The 24040-nt window shown below is 41.8% G+C and overlaps 1 protein-coding gene across 1 annotated transcript in view; it reads right to left on the minus strand.

Moving 5' to 3' along the window:
• Positions 1-17794: 17794 nt before the first annotated feature.
• The window catches only part of Rsu1 (Ras suppressor protein 1), a 190619-nt gene continuing 184373 nt past the window's right edge, over positions 17795-24040 (minus strand). The window contains exon 9 of the mRNA XM_021193255.1: positions 17795-18440. Within this exon, the coding sequence (XP_021048914.1) occupies positions 18338-18440 (103 nt within the window). The 3' untranslated portion in view covers positions 17795-18337. The remainder of the gene's footprint in view (positions 18441-24040) is intronic.

The raw sequence follows: 24040 nt of genomic DNA on the forward strand, positions 1-24040 counted from the left end.
ATGTAAGTACACTGTAGCTGTCTTCAAATATACCAGAAGAGGGAGTCAGATCTCATTATGGGTGGTTGTGANCCACCATGTGGTTGCAGGGATTTGAACTCAGGACCTTCGGAAGAGCAGTCAGTGCTTATGTCCGCTGAGCCACCTCTCCAGCCTTGTAGTTTTTATTTGTGAAGATTTGTTATATAAAATAGTAGGTTTCATATTGCCATTTTTATTCATGCAATTTTTCCATATATTCATTCCCTGTAGACTTCTGTCCTTCCCTCTCTCTCCTGTTCCTGCCATTCCTCTTTCCAGATAGTCTTCTTTCTACTTTTGCCATACACACATGCAGATATATGATATTTGTATGCATTAATACATGTAAAATTATAAAATTTAAATTCCACATATAAGAGAAACATTTTCTTTCTGAGCTTGGCTTAATTGCTTAGCCTGATTGTCTCCAGTTGCATCCATTTTCCTACAAAAACCATACATTTGTTTCCTTTGTGGATGAATAAAAGTCTATCCGTGTATCTGGACCCTGTTTTCTTGTCCACCTAACTCTTGGTGAATAGTAGGGCTATTTCAAAGGCAGGTAGCATCCATGTGCAGGCAACTCTGGAACTCTGTCTCTGAGACCTTTGCATACATTTTTTTAGAAATGGTACTGGTAGGTCATATCAGGCCAGAGTTTTAAGATAAGCTTTCTCTCCTGACTAGCCAGGTGTGTGGATATGACCTTGAGATAGTGGTCCCAAGCTTTAGGTGTCTATGATTTCCTTCTTTACACCCACAGCTTGTGTTGTAGGACTTGAACTCAGGAACTGAACTCATAGATTTAAAGGGGATAGGGGGGCAGGCAGGGGTTGGTAAGATAGCTTAGTGGTTAAGAGTGCATACTGCTCCCAAAGAGGATCTCAGTTTTGATCACAGCATTTATGTTGGATGGTTCCCAGTCATTGTAACTCCAGGTCCAGGGGATCCAATGGCTGCTTCTAGCATCCTTGGGCTGGAAGGAGAAGCTTGCATCTTAGTGGAGTTCCTTTATGTGTTCAGATATCATTGATATATATATATGTTTTTATAAACATATATATGTTTAAAAAAACATATATATATATGTTTTTTTGAGACAGGGTTTCTCTGTGTAGCCCTGGCTGTCCTGGAACTCGCTTTGTAGACCAGGCTGGCCTCGATCTCAGAAATCCGCCTGCCTCTGCCTCCCAAGTGCTGGGATTAAAGACATGCGCCACCACGCCCGGTGCTGAGAATGTTCTTAATGCTAAATTACACCCAAGCTATATCAGGTACCACATAGAAATATCAGCTCAGATAGTGTAACTGCTTCTATGATCTCCCTTACACACATAGATCAACTATTTACAGACAAACTAAACATTCTGAAGGATACATAGATGAGGAGCATGCACATCAGAAGCTCGTTGACAGGGCTGGGTAGGACAATGGGGAGGAGCATCATCATCACACCACGTGCAGAAGTGTGGTGTGAAAATGGGGCCAGGGCTCCATCACACCACTGACTCACTGTGAGCTCCAGCAATCATTCCAACTCATAGTTTTCATTTCTCCATCTGTTAAATGTCACTGGTGTCTGTTGGAGAGAGAGTCACCTATTTGCTTATCCAACAAACTCTGGATGACGTTGTACCTCCATATGTTGGTCCCCATGCCTAGAACTACAGATGTTAAAAAAAAAAAAAAAAAAAGCTTAGAAACTAGAGGCTTTAATAGGAGGGGGGATGTGTCCATTAATGTGTTAATGATGACAAGTCACAAGACTTCTAATAAAATATGGCTTAATTATCGATAAGACAGTATTTTAAGGAACATTTCATGGGAGAAGTTCCTAGGGTCAGTTATCTCAGTGGTTGTTATGCTGATGTTGGATAAACTCCTTTTTTTTTTCCAACTCTGATATGCTCAGCCTATTGGTGTAAGGCTCAGGTTTGTCCCCACTCATGGATAAAGTTGGCAGTCATCATGTCTTAATACTGGTAAAGGTAGAGATGACACAACTAAATGTAGGGCAGGAGAGATAACTCACTTGTTAAAGTTCTTGTCCTCCTCCAGTTCAGTTCGCTGGGCAAGGCGACACATGCTTTCAACCCCAGTGTTGGGGAGGCAGCCTAGCCTACATGGAACGTTCTGTCTTGAAAGAAAGGCAAGGATGACACTCTAGGTTGACCTCTGCCCTCTGTCTAGATTCTCACTTAAACACACATGTTTTCCTGCACATATGATAGGAGCTGTGAGAATTAGAGCAAGCACAGCAGGATTGACTCTGGTATACAGAACCAGCTCAGTTTACATTAGCTTTAATTAATTTTTCAAGTGCCATGTAGTGCTAACTCATTACAAAGAACTGCTTGTGTTTGTTTGCTAGAGGTGCTGTAAGAAAATCTTTAGATGCCAAGGAAGTAAAACGACAAATATATTGCCTCGAAACTGGAGGCTACAGTTCTGAAATCAAGGTGGCAGCTGGTAGGGCTGGTTTCTTCTGCCAGATGTGAAGACTTTTCCAATGGAATCTTTGGACATCTCCTTGATAATGGTTCTTCACTGTACCTCCTCAGCTGCTCCTCCTCTTCTTCTTCTGCCTCTCTCTCTCTCTCTCTCTCTCTCTCTCTCTCTCTCTCTCTCTCTCTCCCTCTCTTACCCCCCTCTCTCTCACACACACACACACATACCTTCACTAGTGTTCGATTCATAACAATGACCATAATGTTGGATAGTGACCCAATCCTTTATGATCTCATGAACACGTGACAACTACAATCACCCTATTTCCATTAGGGTCTCATGGTCAAGATGTCCATTTATGAATTTTGAGAGGTGGTTAGAACTTTAACAACAAAATTTAGTCATTGCACTGCCCATCACTGATCACATATCTTCACTGACAAATCTTTCCAGAGTGTGAAAGGAAGGAAGGAAATGAAAATCTTGGGCTTCACCGTCTCTGTGCAGTAGCTTTCGATGTCCCCAGCAGGTAGTAAATTCCTTTCTTGTACAATGAATGGGGAGATGGAGGTGAAAGCTATAGGAGTCACTGGAAGCCTAAACAATCTGCCCACTTTCAACTGGAGGTTAATGTCACAGATAAACTCAGAAAACAAAGAGCATGAAGAACATGGAAAAAACTTCGTGATGCTTACATATGCAAAGCTTTTACAGAAGAACTAGAAATCAATGAAAATGTTAATACCTGCATGTGGAAGTCAGAGAACAACTCTGAGAATGAGTTCTGTCCTACCTTCTTTTGTAGGTAGGGTCTCTCAGTGTTTCTGCTGCTCCCCAAAGTCCTTCTATAAAGGTTGGATTTCTCCAGATTTTGCTTTTGTTGCCCCTCCCCCACCATTTATTTTCTTGATCCCGTTAGCAAAAGGAAAAAAAAAAATCCTATTGCATTCATTTACATTTTGAGCCACCATGGGGGGAGAACAGCAGTGCCTATTACCTGGGAACTTGTTCTTGTCTGGAGCCTTTAGGCCAGTGATTATCAACCTGTGGGACACGACCCCTTTGGGTGTTGAATGACCCTTTCATAGGGGTCATTTATGACCAAGAGAAAACACAGGGATTTACATTATGATTTATAACAGCATCAAAATTATAGTTATGAAATAGCAACAAAAATAATTTAATGGTTTGGGGGGTCATCACAACATGAGGAAATATGTTAAAGGCTCGCAGCACTAGGAAGGTTGGGAATTAGACATTGGGTCTTGGCTATGTTTTATAGAGAGCACAGTGAAACAATTCACATCACCTCTCACCAACTCACAATTTCTCCTAAATCCAGAAGGGCTTCCTAGACTGTTCAGAGTCTGCCTGGAGAAGCAATAAGACCATCCCAGACCATCATGGGATGCTCTTTTGCCTACAGCCACAGTCACTCTCTCCTTGTCTTGGAGGGAAGCTGGATGCAAAGAAGACAGCCCTGAGTTTCATCACTAGAAGGAGATGAAAACTGAGAAGGGACAAAAAAGAAACTGTGCTCCACCACTGCTAATCAGCAGGCATGCTGGCTCCCTTCCTCATGCCAAGCCGAGTTCTCTGTTCTCAGCTCCTCTTACCTCTGTCTTCCTCACCCACCAGGCACCAGATCTCCTTCTGTTTGAGAGCCACAGCATTTTAATTTTGTCAGTCTGAGCCATCCCACCCAAACCCTATGGCACTCGCACAGGGTGGCACCTTCTTTGCACCTACTCCATGGGATGAAGAGACTGGCACCAGTCCTGCCACTCACGCTGGCTCTGCCCATACTTGCAGTCACAAGTAGGGGTGCAACAGTTCATGTCTAGCTATACTTTCTAAAAGGCAAATGAGATGCATCTCTTTCCTTTTTAATGCTCACCATTAATATTTTTAAAAAGAAAATGGAGAAAACTTTCAGCATCTCCGACAGTGTGTTCCGTGAGTTTCCTGGTGGGAGGTGATGAAGGCATTTTTTAACTGACTAAAAATGGTTAGCCACAACACCATGAAAATATCCCAGAATGTTTTAAAATGAAGGGGAAAAATAACCCTCTGCCATGGAAATAGCAGTTGAGAGGGGATTCAGGGGCTGCTGGCAGCTCTGAGTGGCTGATTTTATTTTCTCTAGACCTCTTTAGTGATTTCTATGCCAATTTCCACCTACTTCAAAAAAAAAAATCTAGCCTCCCAAAGTCCAGAGGGGGGAAAAGTATGGGCCGTTTGTTATTTTGGACACAGATGATTCCAGGGGAGGTAGAACATTAAAATGTTTCAAGAAGCACAGCCTTTGAACTGCCGCGATGGTTCTCATCTGTCACCAACTCTTCCCAGTTGTGAACCCTCTCCATCGAGAGCAGAACCCTTTGGTGGCTCTGCATGCTTCAGGGAGTCCTCCCTGGGTACTTTTTTTTTAAGTGGTGGGATTTAGCCAGGGCTTGTTACTAATGCTTAACAACTACTTATACCGCAGACAGATCTAAGCTGCAAATTATGGCAGACAACATCATTTTAAAATCTTCCACCATTTTCAACTTTTCTGCCTCAAAGAGTATAGACACCCACTGCTTTGCTCTGTATTCCTGACTGGAGAGGTTGGTATGAGGGATCAATACCATGCTTGTTACCATGCTTTGAGTCCCTTAAAGGGACAACATCAGATCATATGTCTGGAGGCCAAAGGTAGCTAAAGGTAATTTGCAGATGACAAATGGAAGTGCGAGGGAGATTTCAGCATTACTATTTATTCCTTCAAATAGCACTGGGTGCATTTGTGAACCTGATTTGAGCTATTGTATTGATTTGAATTTCAATAGTGAGAGTTTCTGCTACTCTACCCTTTCTCCTAGTCGTTCTCCACTTAGATACCCTTGAAGAAGCCTATTCCAGATTTTCTCCTCAAATATCTCCACATGCTCTTAGGGAGGTCACTCTTCTTTCATTAACTCAAGATCCCTCTTACTTAGAGATCTCTTGGAGGAGCCTGTAACCTTGACTTGGAAACTGAGGGTGTCAAGAGCTGAAAGAGATAGCAGGGGAAGGCATGTGAAGTTCAGCCCAAACTAGGAGAATAGAAAGGGGGAGAGAACAGTACATTGTCACTCCTAAACTCACAGGTCAGCATTTCCACCTTTGTGCTGGGACTGAATTACAGTGGAATGGCACAGAAGAGCCAAGCACATATGCACGTCTAGGCACCAGTAGATCCTCTTGGTCTTCTCCCTCACGGTTAGTTTGCCAGGGAGATCTTGTTTCAAATGCACAGGGATTTGATTTATAGAGAACTACTAACTGTATTTCTGTTATATTGGCCGAGATGGACTTTTTAAACTCAAATGTAGATCTCTGCTGCCTCTGCAATGCATAGACAACCAACCAGATCCATTTTACCAGATCTTGTTTTGTTTGTTTGATTGTTTGTTTGTTTTTTGAGACAGGGTTTCTCTGTGTAGCCCCGGTTGCCCTGGAACTCACTCTACAGACCAGGCTGGCCTAGAACTCAGAAAACTGCTTGCCTCTGCCTCCTAAGTGCTGGGATTAAAGGTGTGCACCACCACTGCCAGGCTCAGATCTTGGTTTCATTTGATCATTTCCAAACTGTTTGAGAACAGAAACACACTCCTGTTTGGTTGGCGTTTTTTACTTTGGTTTGCCTGGACAATTAATGGAAGGGCTTGTGGGTTTTGCTTTGAGGTATTATATGCCTTTCCTTCCAGCTACCCCTTGTGAGAACCCACATAAGCCTCTTCTGGAGCATATTTGAGCTGTCGGGGACTGTTCTTTTCGAGTCAGTTTGAAATGATGCTGGACATCTGTTCCCTCCATCTAATGGCAAGGCTAATTGCTTTACACTATGGCTAAGTAGCCATTATGCTACATTCTTGGTCTCTGATGCTTATCTTTGATGACTCTAATCACTCCTCAAATATCAGATTTCCTAAATCACTTAATTCCCCATCCAAGAGAGGGGAGAAGCAGATATTATCTCCTCTCATTTTGGATAAGGAGTCAACAAGACACGTGTGTACAATGATTTATGAGGTTTGGCGGATGGGCTACATCTGCAGGCATTGAGCTGGTTCGTTTCATCGTGTCCTCAAGTGTTTTATGTAAATGATCATTGATATCATGCCTGGGCACCTAAATTCTTGTCTTGATTGTGTGATTTCTTTGCAGTATGACTCTTGGATGTGAAGGAATCCCTCTATCTCTTGGAGCTTTTTCTTATCTACCAAAAGAATGAGTTGGTCAAAATCTGCCAGAGCTATTCCTCAAGATTTTCCAGCATCTGGATTTAATGATGACCTCTGCTGAAGACAATGGGGGACAAGGATGAGGTGGTGGCATTAATTTATTTTCCAGAGTTCTGAATAAAGTGGATTGGCTAAAGAGGTAACTTGTATCTATTACAGACTCTTCATCTACTATGTGGCTTAATAGTTTGATACCCACTTTCATTTTAGTCTTATTGGACAGTCCTGGTTTTTTTGTTTGTTTGTTTTGTTTTGTTTTGTTTTTTAATGTGTCTCTATGATGTGTGTGGCTGGCCAGAGAGGCACACAAAGGACATTGGATCCTCTGGAGCTGGAGTTATAGGTACTTGTGTACTTCCCAACATGGATATTTGGAAACAACTCTGACCCCTGGAGAAGCAGCTTAATGCTGGCACAATGGTGAATGCAATTATTCTTAGTGGCAAGATAGTTTATTACTTTTTTTTAGGTAGTGGATAAGTGGCTGGAGAAATGGTTCAGTGATCAAGTTACATTTGATCTTCTTCCAGAGGTCCTTGGCTAACCAGCAACCACACAGCAGTGCACAATCCTCTACAATTCCAGTTCCAGGGGATCCAATGTACTCTTCTGTGGGCACCAGGCACACATATGAGATGCACAGACATACATGCAATCAAAATACCCATATACATAAAATAAAAATAAATAAATCTTAAAACAAAAAGTTAGTGGTTCAAACAGAGAACACCTTCCAAAAAGTCAAATTAAACACTGCCTTTCTGGTGCCTGAGTTTCTTCAAGCTTCTCCAGTATGAATATATCATTGTTGTGAGATTAACGGGTATCATTTTGCTATCAGAAGTGAACACTAGAATTGTTCACTGAGATATCCACATAGCACAGTGGATCTTGGAAGGCTATATCCATGTGTTGCTTAGTTCAACCTCTTGCAAGCGGCCTTTTAATTATCTATATGAGGTCCTACTCCTCTTGTTCTTTGGATGCTTCAAAGGATTCTTCTTGGGTTTGTGATAAATCCCTAACCCTGTAAGTTTGTTGAGGAAACCCTGTGCTTATACACCACTGTTCTCTAGGCCTGAGAAGAAAACCAAGTGTGCAGTAGCAAGCACCAATGAGCTGTAGAGCCCCCTTTCCTCTCTGCCTCGCCTCCTTCCCCTCCTATCTCCCTTCTTTCTGCTTTGATGTCATATACATATTTGCAGAGAGGGGGGTAGAGGAAGAGGGAGATAAAGAGAGATTCATATATCTACATAAAATCTAGGATTCAAAAATGAAAGATATCACACAATATTTGCCTTTCTGAGTCTGGCTTGTTTTGCTTAATATGATGATCTCAAGTTGCATGATATTCTAATCTTATTTAGTCCTTCCTATTAATGCTTGTTACATTACCAAATTTTTCCCTTTTTGGAGTTTAGAATTTGCAATTCCGTTATTATTTGTGTGAATATTAGTTTCTGGATTGTTTCCTGCACTGGACTAGATTTTACGTTACAAAAGGGCAAGGCTGCTCCTGCTTCGTTTAAATGGTTCTCTACATAGGAGAGCGTCTGTGTATAAGCATTCAGTAAGAATTCATTAAAAAAAACTATTTTAGAGAATAAATTGACAAAGTCCTAGAAGCAGGTATCTGAGGGTTAACTAAGCTGAGAGAGCATGCACTGTTATCTAAATAGCTACGCTTTCACACAGAGACAAAAGAGAAGTCTGTCCTTATAGTCTGGCCCAATGCATTATGATAAGAATATCTCTGATGCCCAAAGAAACTGGAACTTTTGCTGGATCGCATAGTCAGAGTTACTAATAATATACCTCGAGGTTAAGACTTAAGATGCTATCCTAGTGTGCATTTAGTCCATTTGTTTAACTTGCCATTAAGAGGATAATGAAACACAGCCAACCTTACTTGCCTTGGGTTTCCCATGTAATCGACTTTTACAACTAAAGCTAATGTGTAGCTCTAATCAGAAGTTATGTACTCTTCTATGCCCCTGACTCAACAGTCATGTGTGTGTGTTATGATAATCATTTTCTGGAAACAGAAAATGTACGAAAAATAGCCTTATAAATGAGAATCCACCCTAAACGCTGAAAGCAGCATATGGATATTATTTGAGACATGATGAGGTTTGTAATAGTTCTGGTTATTTGGTTAAGTTGGGGCCAGTTGGTGTTTGTGATATAGACAGTTACTCTGTTAAAGATTTCTGTAAAGAAGCCCTCATTTCTTTCTATGTGATGCTTTCTGTGTTGTTTAGTGGAAGAGAGAGCAACACAACAGACATAAAGACATGTAAGGACAGAGACAGACACAAGGACAGAGACAAATTTGCAAGATAGCCTTTAGACAGGCACAGATTCATACAACAGTCAGTAAAAAGGATGGTAGACACCATGGAGGTGAAGTAGAGATTTCAAATCTGGGCTTACTCTTGGTTAAAAAACACCAAGGGGATATGCTTTGACTTCTTTTTTTAATGTGATGCCCATACATGACTGGTGACTCTAAGTTCATTACCGATGCATTCAAATGGGCAGTAAAAATAAACAGTGGTAAATACTGACACTCATGGCTGCCCAAGATGCAGCAAATAAACAATAGCTATGGGTGCTCCCTTAAACAAGTCACCCATGCCACTCCCTCTAAGGCTCAGGAATCATGTGGAAGAGAGGGAATCCATCAGAGGTATGTAAGAGCCAGAAGACAGGGTGAAGGGCTAGGAACACTATTTTATCATTGAATATTAAAATGAAAGTTGAAGTTTTTGGGTGCTTCCTTGTCCTAAATATTTCATGTCAGTTTTTTTTTTACAAGAGTGTATATCATAGGTCTTTACTAATTCTAAATGTTTCATTCATGTCAATTTTTTAAAAAGGGTGTAACACTGGAAAGCAAGACCCCAGCCTCCAGGGGCAAGTTCTGCTGTACTGCTTACGTGCATGATCATCTGAGACTACATAAGCACACATTCAACATAGTCTCAGCAAGTGTTTTTCTGGTGAACATGACAACGGATTGCATCTATTATTGTAAATCTGTGGCAAAAACTAGGAGGGGCAACAAGATAGAAGCTTCTTTGTCTGTTCATAAAAACTGTAAAATTAAGCCTTTCCCAGCTGACAGCAAAAATAATTTAGGCAGCTATTGATTCTTTTTGTCTTTGTTTATAGCTCTGGATCAGAAAATTAATATGAATGTGGACTGTCACCCAACACCTATAAAGAAATGAGAGTTCTTTAATGAGGTAACAGAAAAGTTATTATTTTCTTGAAAGCTGTAATTCCATTCTTAAGACTTTGCTGTAGCAATGGCAGCTGCCTGGTGAAACAGGAATTTTTCAGGTTCTTAAGTAAGGAGCTACACGCCTAAGCTGGAGCTGGATGAGGAATTCCCTTAAGGGGCTCCTTGCAGAAGCCATCCAGACTAGTAGAGTCATCCATGGAAGTTGGCTGCATCCAACAACAGAATGAAGACTGAAGACAGTTTTGGGTACCTCTGCTTCCCTATTTTGAGGCACAGGGGAGTCACTGCTGGTTACACATTTCTTGGGCTGCTTTGTGCTGCACATAACTGCTGGTATTTGTTCCCTATTGTCACTAAGTTCCACTTAATAATAGTTTACAACAGAAGATACTCATTCTTTGGGTTTGGGAGATGATCTTAAAGGCTGCCTTTCATCTAAGGTCACTCCCTTTGAGTCCAGCCTTTAAGATCAAACAGTAGGGAGAGGGAACTTATAGAGCCCACCTCTAGCAGGAAGACAGGACATCAAGTGAGGGATGGGGTTGCCATCACACAGTCACATCTCTGACCCATAATTGTTCCTGTTTGAAAGAATTATAGGGATGCAAATGGAGAGGAGCCTGAGGAAAAGAAGGTCCAATGACAGGCCCAAAGGGGGATCAAACTCAAAGGGAGGTAGGTCCCAAGGCCTGACACTATTATTGAGGCTATGGAGCACTCACAAAAAGGGACCTATTATGACTTCCCTCTGAAAGACCCAAAAAGCAGCTGAAAGATTTAGATGCAGATATTTGCACCCAAACAATGGACAGAAGCAGCTGACCCCTGTTGTTGAATTAGGGAAGGCTGAAAGAAGCTGAAGAGAAGGGAAATTCTGTAGGAGGACCCACAGTCTCAATTAATCTGGATCCCTGAGAGCTCTCAAATACTGGATAACCGAACAGACAGCATATACCAGCTGATATGAGGCTCCCAACACACATGCAGTAGAGAACTTCTGGGTCTGTGTTTATTCAGAGATGATGCACCTAACCATCAAGAGACTGGAAATTTAGAGGTCAGATTGGGTGGGGAGTGGGGACATCCTCGTGGAGACAGGGAGGTGGGGTGGAGGTATGGGATGTGGAACAGTCAGAGGGTGGATGGGGGGGGTAAAATATGGAATGTTAAAAAATAAAAAATAAATGAAAATAGAGAAAATAAAAATAAATAAAATTTGGATCTGAAGTGTCCTCCTAAAAGACCCATTTTGGAAATTTGGTCGCAGCTCATATATCCAATCACTGATTGGTGACAGTACTAAGGGAGATTATTTAACCATGGATGGATTCATGATTGAACGGTGTTATTGGGAGGTGTCACAGTTATCTGTTGCTGTCAATGTGACACAACCCAGAGTCACTTGGGAAGAGGAAACCCAAATTGAAGAACTGTCTAGATAAGGTTGGGCTGTGGCCATGCCCATGGGGTATTTTGTTCATTGCTAGTTGATGTAGTAGAGTCCAGCTCACTGTGACCAGAGTCATACCTAGACAGGTGGGTCTAGACTGTATAAGAAATATGTTTGAGCAAGCCAGTGAGCACTGTTCCTTCCTGGTTTCTGCTTAGCCTTCTTTGATCATAGATTATAACTATAAGCCAAATAAACCCTTTTCTCCCCTAGGTTGCTTTTGGTGAGGGTGTTTTGTCATAAGAGAAAAGCAAAATAGGATAGGAAGTTGTAGAAACATAACAAGGAGGGGCCTAGAGGAAATTTGAAACTGAGGGAGTAGGGTTATAGCTTCTCTCTCTGTCTCTCTCCATCTACTTACTATATATCACCCATCCATCTGTCCATCCATCCACCTATCTATCTACCTATCTATCTACCTACCTACCTGTCTGTCTGTCTGTCTATCTATCTATCTCTCTCTCTCTCTCTCTATTATCTGTCTACTTACTATCTATCACCCATCTATCTATACATCCATCCACCTACTATCTATCATCTATTATCTATCTATCCATCATCTATCTCTCTATTATCTATCTATCCATCTACTTACTATCACCCATCTATCAATACATCCATCCACCTATCTATCATCTATTTTCTATCCATCTACCTACTATCTATCTATCTATCTATCTATCTATCTATCTATCTATCTATCTATCTATCTATCTATTGTCTATTATCTATCCATCTTACTATCACCCATGTATCTATACATCCATCCACCTACTATTTATCATCTATTATCTATCCATCCATCTATCCACCTACTATCTATCCACCCATCTACTTACTATCGCCCATCTATCCATCCATCCACCTACTATCTATCATCTATCTATCTATCCATCATATATCTCTATTATCTGTCTACTTACTATCTATCGCCCATCTATCTACACATCCATCCACCTATCACCTATTATCTATCAATCCATCCATCCACCTACTATCTATCTATCTATCTATCTATCTATCTATCTATCTATCTATCTATCTATCTATCTATCATCTATCTATCTACCTTCCTACCTATCTACTCAGTCTTGCTACATCTTTCTTCCTGACTGCCACAGGTTGAACAGCTTTGCTCTGCATGTTGTTTTGCCTCCCTACATCTCAGAAACAATAGAGACAGCTGAACATAGGTATAACCCTCTGAAAGTGTGAGCCATAGTAGATTATTCTTCCTTGTAAGTTGTTTTCTCTTGAGTATGTGGTGCTAGCAAAGAAAGACTGACCAGCAGTAAGCATAGCCATGTGCCCTCAGTAGCTTCTAAAGATTCTTGCTTGCCTTTTCAAGCTCAGGATTTCATGCTCAACATTTGTAGTCTTTTAGCACTCCCTGCTCCCCCACCCCAATCTTCATTGTCACATGACATTCTTTTGTGTGTCTCTGTCATTACAGGTTTCTTGTGAAGATACCAGTTATTGGCTGTGGCTCGTTTTAGTCCAGTAGGAACTGATTTTTCACTTACCTGATTATATGTGCAAAGAGTATTTCCAAATACAGTCACATCCTCAAGAGCTAGGTGAACTAGAATCTTTTGAGGGTAGGGGTTAATATGCAAATCAGAGCAGTGCCCAAGGCAGGTGAAATGCAACCTAGGAAGGCCAAAGCCTGCATCCATCTAAGCATCTGCAGCCACATCCATGTTGACTCTCTCTGTAGCCTATTCCATGTCTTTATCTCTTTGCGGTCTCACACCTGCTGTGGAAAGAACTACTCCAGACTATCAGGTCTTCCATGAACTCTCCTGTCACTGAAATCTAAACCACAGCACCATCCAAGCTAGAGCAGCAGAATGGTTAGGCAATGTGCGCTCTACGGCAGATCCAGGCAGAGCCAGCGTTGGTCTTGCTGCTGCTGCTGCATTGTGTATGGAGATTAAAGTGCCTTTTTGTTAAAATGGAAATGCAGCATGCAGCCCACACAAGCAACAGGACTGTGGCTGAGTGTCTCAGGCAGGCATATTTTGGGTGGTACTCTGGAGGAGTTATGAATGGATTGGGCTCCCCCACCCCTACTTGCAGCTGTTATTCATGGTAACACTTTCTTCCTGGGCTGAAACAAGTTGGTTTTGCTGACAACATCTGTGTACAGAATGTGCCAGTTTCAGAGTGTGTGGAATAGTAGTGTCAGGATGAGAACTCCAGACTGTGTGTGGCCCGTGAGCCTGAAAATTAGGATAACTTGAGGAATACTTGTGTGTGTGTGTGTGTGTGTGTGTGTGTGTGTGTGTGTTAACATTCACCCTCCAGCGACAGTGTACTGTCAGATTTGTAACCTATCCCTTGCTTTATTGTTACTGGAGGAACAGATACATTGCCTAAGTGGTTGGTGACAAGCCATTCTAGTTCAAGGCCTTTTCTAATAACACTTCACTTTGCCCTGGCCTTGATTCCTTAATTCACTCTCAGCTTCTAGGTCTCCACACTGTTTCAGATGTATCAGATTCTTCATAAGGCCTCCAAGCTTCCCATAATAAGACATGGCCACTATATTGATGAGTATACATCCTTAGAGGGAAGAGGATATTGGAAATAGACAGTGGAAACAGCATTTACTTATGCATTAATACTTGGAGTCTAATACGATTAAGGGGCTAGGCTTCAGATGAGGATGCTACAATGGATATGATATGTTTTCTATCTCCTCTAAAAACACCTAAGTGGCCCAACTAAAGCTAGGATGTGATCCCCTGAATATGTCACTTTCCATGTTTTAGGAGTTTCAGAGGGTCATTCGAAGGAAAAATCCCTTTGGCATATTATGTTTCTTTAGTGGGTTACCACTGGGAATAGTGCATTTCTAGGTGATGAAAGAGAACAAGGGTTCTGGAGTGAGGTCTTCCTGCTTCAGTTACTGTACCACTTAGTCAACAGAGACATGCTGCCATCTAACCAACATGAAGAAAAGATGCTAGAAACCAAAGGCCCAACTCTGACAGACAGACAGATAGATAGATGGGTAGGTGGATGAATGGGTGGATGGATAGACAGACAGATAGATGGGTAGGAAGGTGGGTGGATGGATGGATGGATAGATGGTTATGTGGGTGTGGGGATAGACAGATAAATGGATAGGTGGGTTGCTGGGTGGATGAATAGATAGATGGATAACTGGGTGGGTGAGTGGATAGATAAATAATATAGTGCTGAGTTCCAACTAAGCCAAACTGACTTAGATGAGTTAATAAGCATTTTAGAATCTCAAAAGCAGATATTCCAAATGATAGTGTGTATTGCCTATGGGAGACCCAAGAAGCGTGACTGGCATTGGAGGGATGAACGCGTGACTGGAGTTGGAGGGATGATATGGTCTTCACAAAGATGAGTCCCTGTGAGTCAAAGCCCCTCCAGTACATCCTTCCTCTGCCACTTGCCAGCTGTGCAGTCCTGAGGGAAGTTCTTTAATTTCTTTGAGGTCACCTATCCTACCACTGATCATGAGCACAGAAAGAGCATGAAAGACGATATGTAAGTCAAATGCCTGATGTACAAAAGGCCCTCAACAAATAAGTGAAGTTATTCCTAACAGAAAAAGAGGAGAACAGTAACAACAATAAATTCCAATGTTTGTTGCATATGAGATAAGCATGCAAAGAGTCAATATCACAGTGTATTTGTATGCAGTCTTTGTAGAAATGTGACATTCCTAAAGAGCAGACAAGTCTGAAATGCAATTGATGGGAATGTATACATTTATATAAATATATAAATATCATATATGTATATATTTATATGTATAATATAAATATAAAAAGTAATAAAAATGTGCACACTCATATATATATATATATATATATATATATATATATATATTGTATATAGTGTGGAAAACATACATATAAATGATTGACACCTAATTTTAGGTCATAAAATAAAATATTTGCCAGCAAAATACCTTGAATGACTGAAAAGTATAAATAGTTGGTAGACATGATTTCAAGGTTGATTTCTGCTTGTTCAGAGGCTACCTTTTGCACTGTGATGGTGTTGTTTCTGTTAGTCTAGGTAACAGGTCATCATAGAGTACCAGAAGACATGGAGGCTGGAGAGAGAGCTCACTAGTTAAGGGTGGTTGCTGTTATTTCAGAAGATGAGAATTCAGTGCCCAGCCCCCAACATTGGAGATGCACATCCATCTGTAATTCCAGTTCCAGGAGATTTGATTCTGGCATATGTGGGCACTCAAAGATATATGCACCTGCACATATACACATACATAAATAATAAAATAAGTCTTAAAAGAAGAGTAGAAATCCATTTTAGTAACAAAAAATGCTAACGTGACATTTCATATTATGCTTTGAATTTAAATGCATGATCTTATTTTATGGAGTATGTTATATGTAATAATATACCAATTTCATTCTGAAAAAAATACACTTTTAATGTCATTTGATTACAAGTTACATGGTCATTATAGAAATTTTAAAAATGGACTGGACAGTGGTGGCATATGCCTTTAATCCCAGCACTTGGGAGGTAGAGGCAGGCGGATTTCTGTGTTCAAGGCCAGCTTGGTGTACAGAGTGAGTTCCAGGAAAGCCAGGGCTATACAGAAAAATCCTGTCTCAAAAAAAACCAAAAACCAAAAACAAAACAAAACAAAAAAACCCAAAAAACAAAAAAACCCAACAACAACAAACTTAGTTCCCAATCCAAGAGGAAGGTCAGTCTCTTCCATTCAGTTTTGCAAGCACATCCTACTAACACTTTATTAAACAATAAAGTAAAATTAGGTAAATTTTTTCACAGTTTAATGTCCTTTTCTGCTACTTAACCATCTTGTAGAATTAGATATGCCCCACTGTCCTTAAACACTGTTCATCGATTGTTAGTATCTTCATGGAAGTCTCATTTAGATAACGCGACATTCTTCTGTCGGATCATTTGGCTCTCCCTACATTTAACACCATGTAGCTAGACACCATGGTATGAAGGCAATGCTCCTGATAATTTCTCTCTATCTCAGGCAACGCCCTCAGGATAAACCCTTGGAAACAAATTCTTGTTCAGAAGTAAATAATTTCAGGGCTTTTGTCTATGTATTATTTAAATGCTACAACCAACCTTCATGGGAATTTATATTCCCCACGGCAGTATAGAAGAATGCTTGTCTCCCATCCTCCTTTAGCCCTTAAAGCCCACCTCAAAAATACTTGTTATACATTGCCTGGTTTTGATTTGTAATTTTTTGATTACTAACAAATGTAAATGTTTTGGCTATATCCCTATCTAGGGAGCTCATCTTTCTGAAAGAGAAATTTCTTACAAACCCTTATATTGCTGTTGTTACTAATACATTGCTGCTAATTTAATTGTTGGTGACATCATCCAACCAATAATAGTGGCATTGTTCTTCCTTCTACAATTTCCCAAGCTTTAAAATGATAATTAAAAAACTTCATAGCGAAGAAAACTAAGTTCCTGTAAGCATCACTGAAAGAGGTGATGGTAGCTGGACTGCCCCCATCCCCCAGACCCTTGGTAATGTGTTCCCAGGGTATTAGAGCCAAGAATCTGAAATGCAGTGTCCACTGAGATAAATTCATGACCAAGTACTTCAAGGCTTTTTTTTTTTTTTTTTTTCCTGACTCTGGCTCACTTAGAACACAGCTTAGGTACAGCTAGCTGGGAAATGGATATAGCAGAGGAAAGAGGCATGCCCTTCTCCGAGAGCCCATTGAGAGTGCATCTGTGTATTTCATCTTACCTGTTTTGTGTTGATAGGTCTAAGAGTACCCCCACAACACTTGTGTTGGGGTTTATTTTCATCTCCACACTCCGCTGCTGGGGAGGGGGAAAATTGCTCACTGAGCATGCTTAGTAACTGGTTAAGTGACTCTGCCAAGGTAGTCTCCATATCGGGGATGGTATAGATTGTGTACGTTTGTACAACTTCTTCAGCATCAGTCTCTTAGGAGAATTCTTTGATGTGAACAGATTCTCTCCTGACATGCTTTAGTTTGTCTTCTTCCTCCTATTTCCCAGCCCTTGTCTAGCATCACTGGCTCCAGTCATGGCTTTGTTTGGTGAGATAATGCTGCTTTCCAACATCCTCTGGCAATCTCCTAGATCTTCGTTTCCTCCTCCTTCCTAACGTAGAAACAGTCTTCAAAGGAGAAGAAGACGGGGCAAAAAAAAATCTGACAAACTGACGTGAGAGAAAACTAACTCTGATTTAATTTTGTATTTGTTTCATGGTAAGGTCCATAGATTATCATCTACAATCAATAACATTAGAGGAGGTAAAAAAAAAATATGGATAGGGGTGGAGAGAAGTGATAAAAAATGTGCACACCCCAATACTAGTTTTTTTTTTATTTTTGTCAAGAAGAAACATGTGATATAAATTCAAGATTTTATTAAAATCATTTGGAAGTTAAATGAACATAATAGCTTGACGGTGAAGGAAGATTTTTTAATAAGGCACAATAATGAGTTATATGAATAAACAGAAAGAATGAAAAGTGTTAACTGTGACATTTAAGCGGTTACATGATTTTAATTATTCTTTTGATAATAAGCAGCCTTGTGACGTTTATTCAAGGAACTGAAACCTGTGCCTACCATGGAATTTGCAGGAGAATGAGAGCTTTGTTTTCTGCCTTTGGCATTTTTAAGGAAACAAATGAGAAGGAATGTAAGACTTTGTAAAAACTGCACCACCTACCACAAGAATCTCAAAGGTGCAAAAGTCAGGCTGCGTTCAAGCACCGGGAGGAGGAGGGGAAAAGGATTTTCTTTAAAAAAGAAACGTAGGCACCAGCACGCTGTATTTATGTGCAGGACAGAGAAGAAGGCCGGAGGCGTTAAGGAAGAGACCAGAACCCGGTTTGTGTCTACTTCTCACTTGTTCTTGGCTGCTAGGGGTTTCCGGCTGATCTTTTTTGATTTGTCGTTATTCTTCTTTGGAGGTTCTGGGTTCGCTTGCATGTGTCTACCGTAGAGGCTAAAAAGAGAAAGAGAGGTGGGGGGGGGAGAGAAAGAGAGAGAGAGAGAGAGAGAGAGAGAGAGAGAGAGAGAGAGAGAGAGAGAGAGAGATTGATTCTTTTCAATTGCTGGTTTAAGTTTCTTTAGGAAGAACTTTAAATATTCANGAGAGAGAGAGAGAGAGAGAGAGAGAGAGAGAGAGAGAGAGAGAGAGAGAGAGAGAGAGAAATAGTCATTAGCTTTGTTTACTAGTTTAAGTTTCTTTAGGAAGAACTTTAAATATTCAAGCACCAGAAATGTTCTATTTATCCTGCCCCATACACTCCAAGAGTTGACACTTTTACAAATGCATGTACAGACATGCACATATGTGCATACACTCTCTGTGACAGTGTTCTGTACAGACATGCATATATGTGCATGCACCCTCTGTGACAGTGTTCTGCATGGACAAGGTTCTTGGTACTTTACATTTCCTGGGCAGGGTGAGGGAAGAAGGGATCTTCAGGACTGTGAGAACAAAGCCCTTTCTGAGTGGCGTTCTAAAACCTGAGGGTGTTTCAGTTTACAAGGACAAAGCCCCACTGAACTGGAAAGACACTGCCAGTCCAAAAGAAGTGAGCACCGATGCTTGGCCTGAGAGCCCAGTGGCTAGTTAATGTGACAAAGAGCAATGGTGCTGGAGATCATGCTGACTGCTTATGTGTGATTGATGGTGTGGGGATGGCCACCACACATCAATGCCACATTAATAAGTACCGCTGATTACATGTTGACAGAGTGCCCCACAATTACAGTGGATGGAATCCATCGTGGAAAGGATTTCACTGCACGGTGGATAGTAATTAATCCATAATTTATGAGTAATTCTGATTAAACAAAATTAAAGCCACCATAAAATAAATAGAGATCAGTCTTAACTCCCCTTATTGATATAACTGTGTTTTCCAGAGAGTCCTGTGCATATCTCAGCCCTCAGTGTCTCTAGAAGAAAGGACTAGCCTTACTTGAATAGTTGCACCTACTCTTTCCTAATGGAATCAGAGTCAGCCAAGAGATTCGCCTCTCTGTGTAAGGAGCCACCTGTTCTAATACCTACTCAGGGAGTCACATCCATTCATTTAGAGGTTTGTGTGTGTGTATATTTACTTATTATTTTATTTACCATACAGTGCTAAGGAAGGAGTTCAGGGCCACAGGATGCTAGGCAAGGGCCTTGCCACTAAGATACACACCTAACCCTTCCTGCCATTTTTGATGCTAACACTGCATCTATGCACAGTGTGGAACACAAGGATGCTCTCGATTGTCATCAACACTGTGGCTGACAGGCTGAGGGAAGGGCCTGGCAACTGGAGTTATCCTCTTGGTAGGAGGTGAGCCAGGCATTAGTGTTTCAGTAGGTAGCATGATGCTCTCTCTTTTGTAGTCTCCCAAGTGTCAGTTAGAAGCTTGTTGTTCCAACAGTGGTGATGGAGACATCTGCCCTTACAGAGCTGAGAGTTCCAAGTTTACAGCTCATAGGAGATAGGAGGTGGAGCTCAGAGACAGGCACGGGGACTGCTCTATAGGCAAAGGGGACAGTCATTTGCTTGCATCCAGGTTACAAGGGAGTGTGTTAAGCTCCGCAGCAATTAGAAGCTTAGGAAGCGCTGTGCTGACATAATGGTCAGAGTGGCCTGGACACCTGGGGTCCTATAACCCAGAAAGAACTAATGGAGCACAAAGCAAGTCGAACCTTAGTTCTGTCGCCCAAATCCCATGTTGTCAACACTGCTGCCTATGGATTCCTTGGCCAGTGTCTCTCCCAGAGACAAGCAGAAGGGACCCTGAGCCAAAGCAGAGCTGTCTACCCTTCTCCCCACTTCAATTTGCACATTCAGAAACACACTGTTCTGCCTCCACAATCCCTTCCCTAGAGGCTGCTTCACCGGAGGCCACAGATTCCATGCTCAGGGGCTCCAGGCTCCCCCAGAGGCCTCTTCTCTCTGAGGTCCTCCCATTTAGCACACAGCCAATGTCTGACTTGGTTCTGTGTTTTCACAAGGACACCCCTAATCTCAGGATGGGTGGTTACACTTCTTTCTTATGCCTTTCCTTTGTTTTACAACTTCTTATCCCCACACAGGAGAAAGAAACCACATGCTTGAACTCAAGATGACACCAGGTTTGACTGATTATCAAAACCAATAGAAACAAAACAGTTCATTCATATGTGTTCTAGTGTAAATGCAAAATTTCCTCAAAGGCTGTGTTTGAACACTTGATCCTTAATGGCACTGATTTCTTGGGGGACCTGGGGGACATGTCTACAGAACCATTGAGACACAGACCTAACTGGAAGGTGTAAGCCATTAAGAGGAGGTCTTTAGAATCATGGCCTGGGTTAGCATCTGGTCCCGCATTGCTTCCAGATGTGACCAAGCCTTGTCACAAGGTTTTGATGCTATGCCTTACACATCATGATGGATTCGTATTTCCTGAAATCAAGAGACAAAATGAATCCTTCCTTCTTTAAATTGTTTCTGTCTGGTATTTTGTCATAAGAATGAGAAAGGTTAACTAATATAACATGAATTGAAGAACTACTGCAGTATTAGGAAAGGCATGTCAACAACAAAAGGGTTAAAGAGAACTCAAGCTGAACCAGGACTTAGCTGGCATGGCCTGAATGAGGTGAGCCACAGGGCAAGCAAGAGATTCCCTAGAGGGGTGGGGATCGAGAAAAGTCAGTTCTGAAAGAGATGCAAAAGTCATGTAGCCCTCAGCAAGGCTTTGCTTCCTCTGGAGAAAGACCAGGAATGCTCCTGTGTTTGAATTGCAGCCTTTGGGACGTGCAGTCCGCTCTGTGTGCCTACATTTCCTGGGGGTTCATAGCAAGTCACTACAAAGGGGTGATCAGTCACTGTAGATGTTTCAGAGTTTTGACCTTTAATCAGTGTGGACTCTGGGCAAAGGACTGGCAGCTTTCACACCCATCCACCCACCCACATTTTGCCATGCCTCAGTTTCTTCAACTGTAAGCGAGTGATTCTCCTTACAGGGTAGCTGTATGCTGGGCATTACAGCAAGTCTATCGGAAGTAGGTAGAGAACACTTTTGAAAACTTGGGATTATGTTGTGGAGTTCTACTCAGAGTTATTAATAAAGATAATCACATGATTGCCTTATTTCATTAGGGATTTTCACTGAGAAATAACATGCTATTTTCTCTAAACCACAATGCTCTAGCCACTCCAGAAGAGAGATTTTGATTCTCTTTGAAGAAGGCAAGCATGGCTGAGCTAAATGCATTCGCCCCACTTCCTCAGTGAGTCACTGAAGGGCTGGATGACACCTCTGTCCCCTGTGTGATCCTTTAATTCCTTCAGCTATGTGGGCAGATGAGAGTCAGCCTTAACCTGAGCAGCTCTCCCCACTGAGAGATGAGGTAGGGCAGTAATGACATGTATCTCAGGATCCAAGTTCTTGGGTACCATTCTTGGCTGTACTGTTTATTATCCAGGGCGACCTCCACTTGCTAAGTGTGACAGACAGATCACTGGTTTCTCTCACAATTGGTGAGAATACCCTAATCCTTCCTTTAGGCCCTAAAGGACAATCCAACCTTCCCTACGTGCTTGTTCATTTCTTCTTCTGCACCTGACCAGACCCCAGCCATCCCTCAGCCCTGGGTACTCTTTGTCACTTCCATGACAGCATATTCCTTCTGTGCAGCATCCCACAGCATCCAGGATGGTGGGTTCCTGGAGAAGAATACCAGCTGTGTCCTCCTCTCTTTGTCCTGTACACCACTCAGATTCAAGTGCTACATGGCCTTGGACTGTCACTAAGTCACCACAGTCTGATCCTCTCATCCACAGGATGAAAATGAAATTTCCCCCTCAACCTTGAAGGGCTCCAAGAAAGATAGCGTTAGACAAGTAGAAATGTAGAAATGATCCTGTCCATGTTGGCACTTGATAGATGCTGTAATGGCTATTGCCACCTTTAATATCTCACAAGACTCATGACTCAGGTCACCTAGGCAGTCCCCATTCTCTCTTTCTCTTTGTCTTTGTCTTCACCCCCACATCCCCACTGCTACACCAGAAGTGTGACCTGGAATCTATGTTGTGTCCATGTGCCCTTGGGTTCCCATTCTGGAAAAGACTCCAACAGGCACTGCCACCTGGCTATGTCAATTTGACAGTGGTGATAGAGAGAATAGGCCAAGATTACCTACACAGCTACTCTTGGGCAAAATGCTCAAGCGAGTTGGAAGATGAGGATTGAGGGGTGTTCTTTTTGCAAAGAGTCCTAGAAAAATCTCAATTGTGAAATCTGAAGTTTGTAGAGGATAAATGGGAGATGGTTAATGAGTTTGGAAAAACAAAGAAACAACAAAAACCCTCACAACAAAGGACACTCTAAAGTGACAGAAAAAGGAGCCATTCATTTCTCTCAGAAGCATGGCAAGCAGGTCACAGTCAACTTTAAAGGCACAATCAGTCAGTGGATGCTCTAAGAATCACATCGCTCAGAAACACAAGGACCCTCCACCCCCATTTGGGAAGACCAAGACTAAAAGAAATAAGCTATTCTGGAGTGGCCGGCAGAAGATGCTCTGTGAGGACCATCTCCAGGGCAACCATTAGCAAAAGGTTCTGCAGACTGCCCTTGTCACCAGGCCCCTACCTTTAAAAGCAGTTTTATTGAAGCATGTTATTGAAGCAGTCGTACACCAACCAGACAAAGTCCATGAAACTGAAAACTACAACCTTTTAGAAGGTAGGACTGAATAGCAATGAGTTCCAGCCTAATATGAGATTATTTTGCTATCGGTATTTTAGTAAGCATTATGACATGTTTGAGTTCTACAGAATGGCAACACTTCCAGTCTTAACCCCCCCCCCCACATTTTCTTGCATTGTTAAGTCCTACAGTCTTCTTCTGTGACCATCTCTGTGTGCTGTCACGTGAAGACCACTATCTGTGGACCACATAACTCCTTGCAGGAGGTTTTGCTCTCCTGGCTACGAAGCACTGTCCTGGAATCCCCTTAATCCCCCTCTGGAGACTTCTTCTGTCCCTTGCCTTTGCTTTCATTTCTTTGTATCCTCTTCTACAGTAAGATCATCTGTTTTTACAGCTCCAATGACTATATCAAGGTTTCCAAGTCACTGGCCTCTTCAAGCCAGCTGGAGAATCCACTACAAAATGTAGCAAAGCAGTCAAGAGCCGCCAAGGAGCCTCCTCCAAGGAGTTCTAAGGACATATTGGGAACCATCTACCTAGAAGGCAATCAGTCTCCTTAAGATAATCTGGGAAAAACGTTCGGGCTAGGGAGATGCTCTGTGGTTAAACAGTGCTTTCTGGATAAACGTTAGTACAGAAGTCCAGGTCTCCTGAGGGAACCCATATAAAGGTGGCCTAACTAATTCCAGTGGTTCAAAAAAGGAGGCAGCAGATCCCCAGTGCAAGCAGGCTAACTAGATTGGTTGAAATACAGAGATCTGAGCTCAACAGAGAGAACCTGTCTCCAACAATAAAGATTCATCCAACCTCTGCTAAATGTCAACCCTGCATCTCCATGTATACACACATACATATTAGCCCATACACACGGATAGACACCCA

Source organism: Mus pahari, chromosome 3, assembly GCF_900095145.1.
Source record: "Mus pahari chromosome 3, PAHARI_EIJ_v1.1, whole genome shotgun sequence".
NCBI classification, from domain to species: Eukaryota; Metazoa; Chordata; class Mammalia; order Rodentia; family Muridae; genus Mus; species Mus pahari.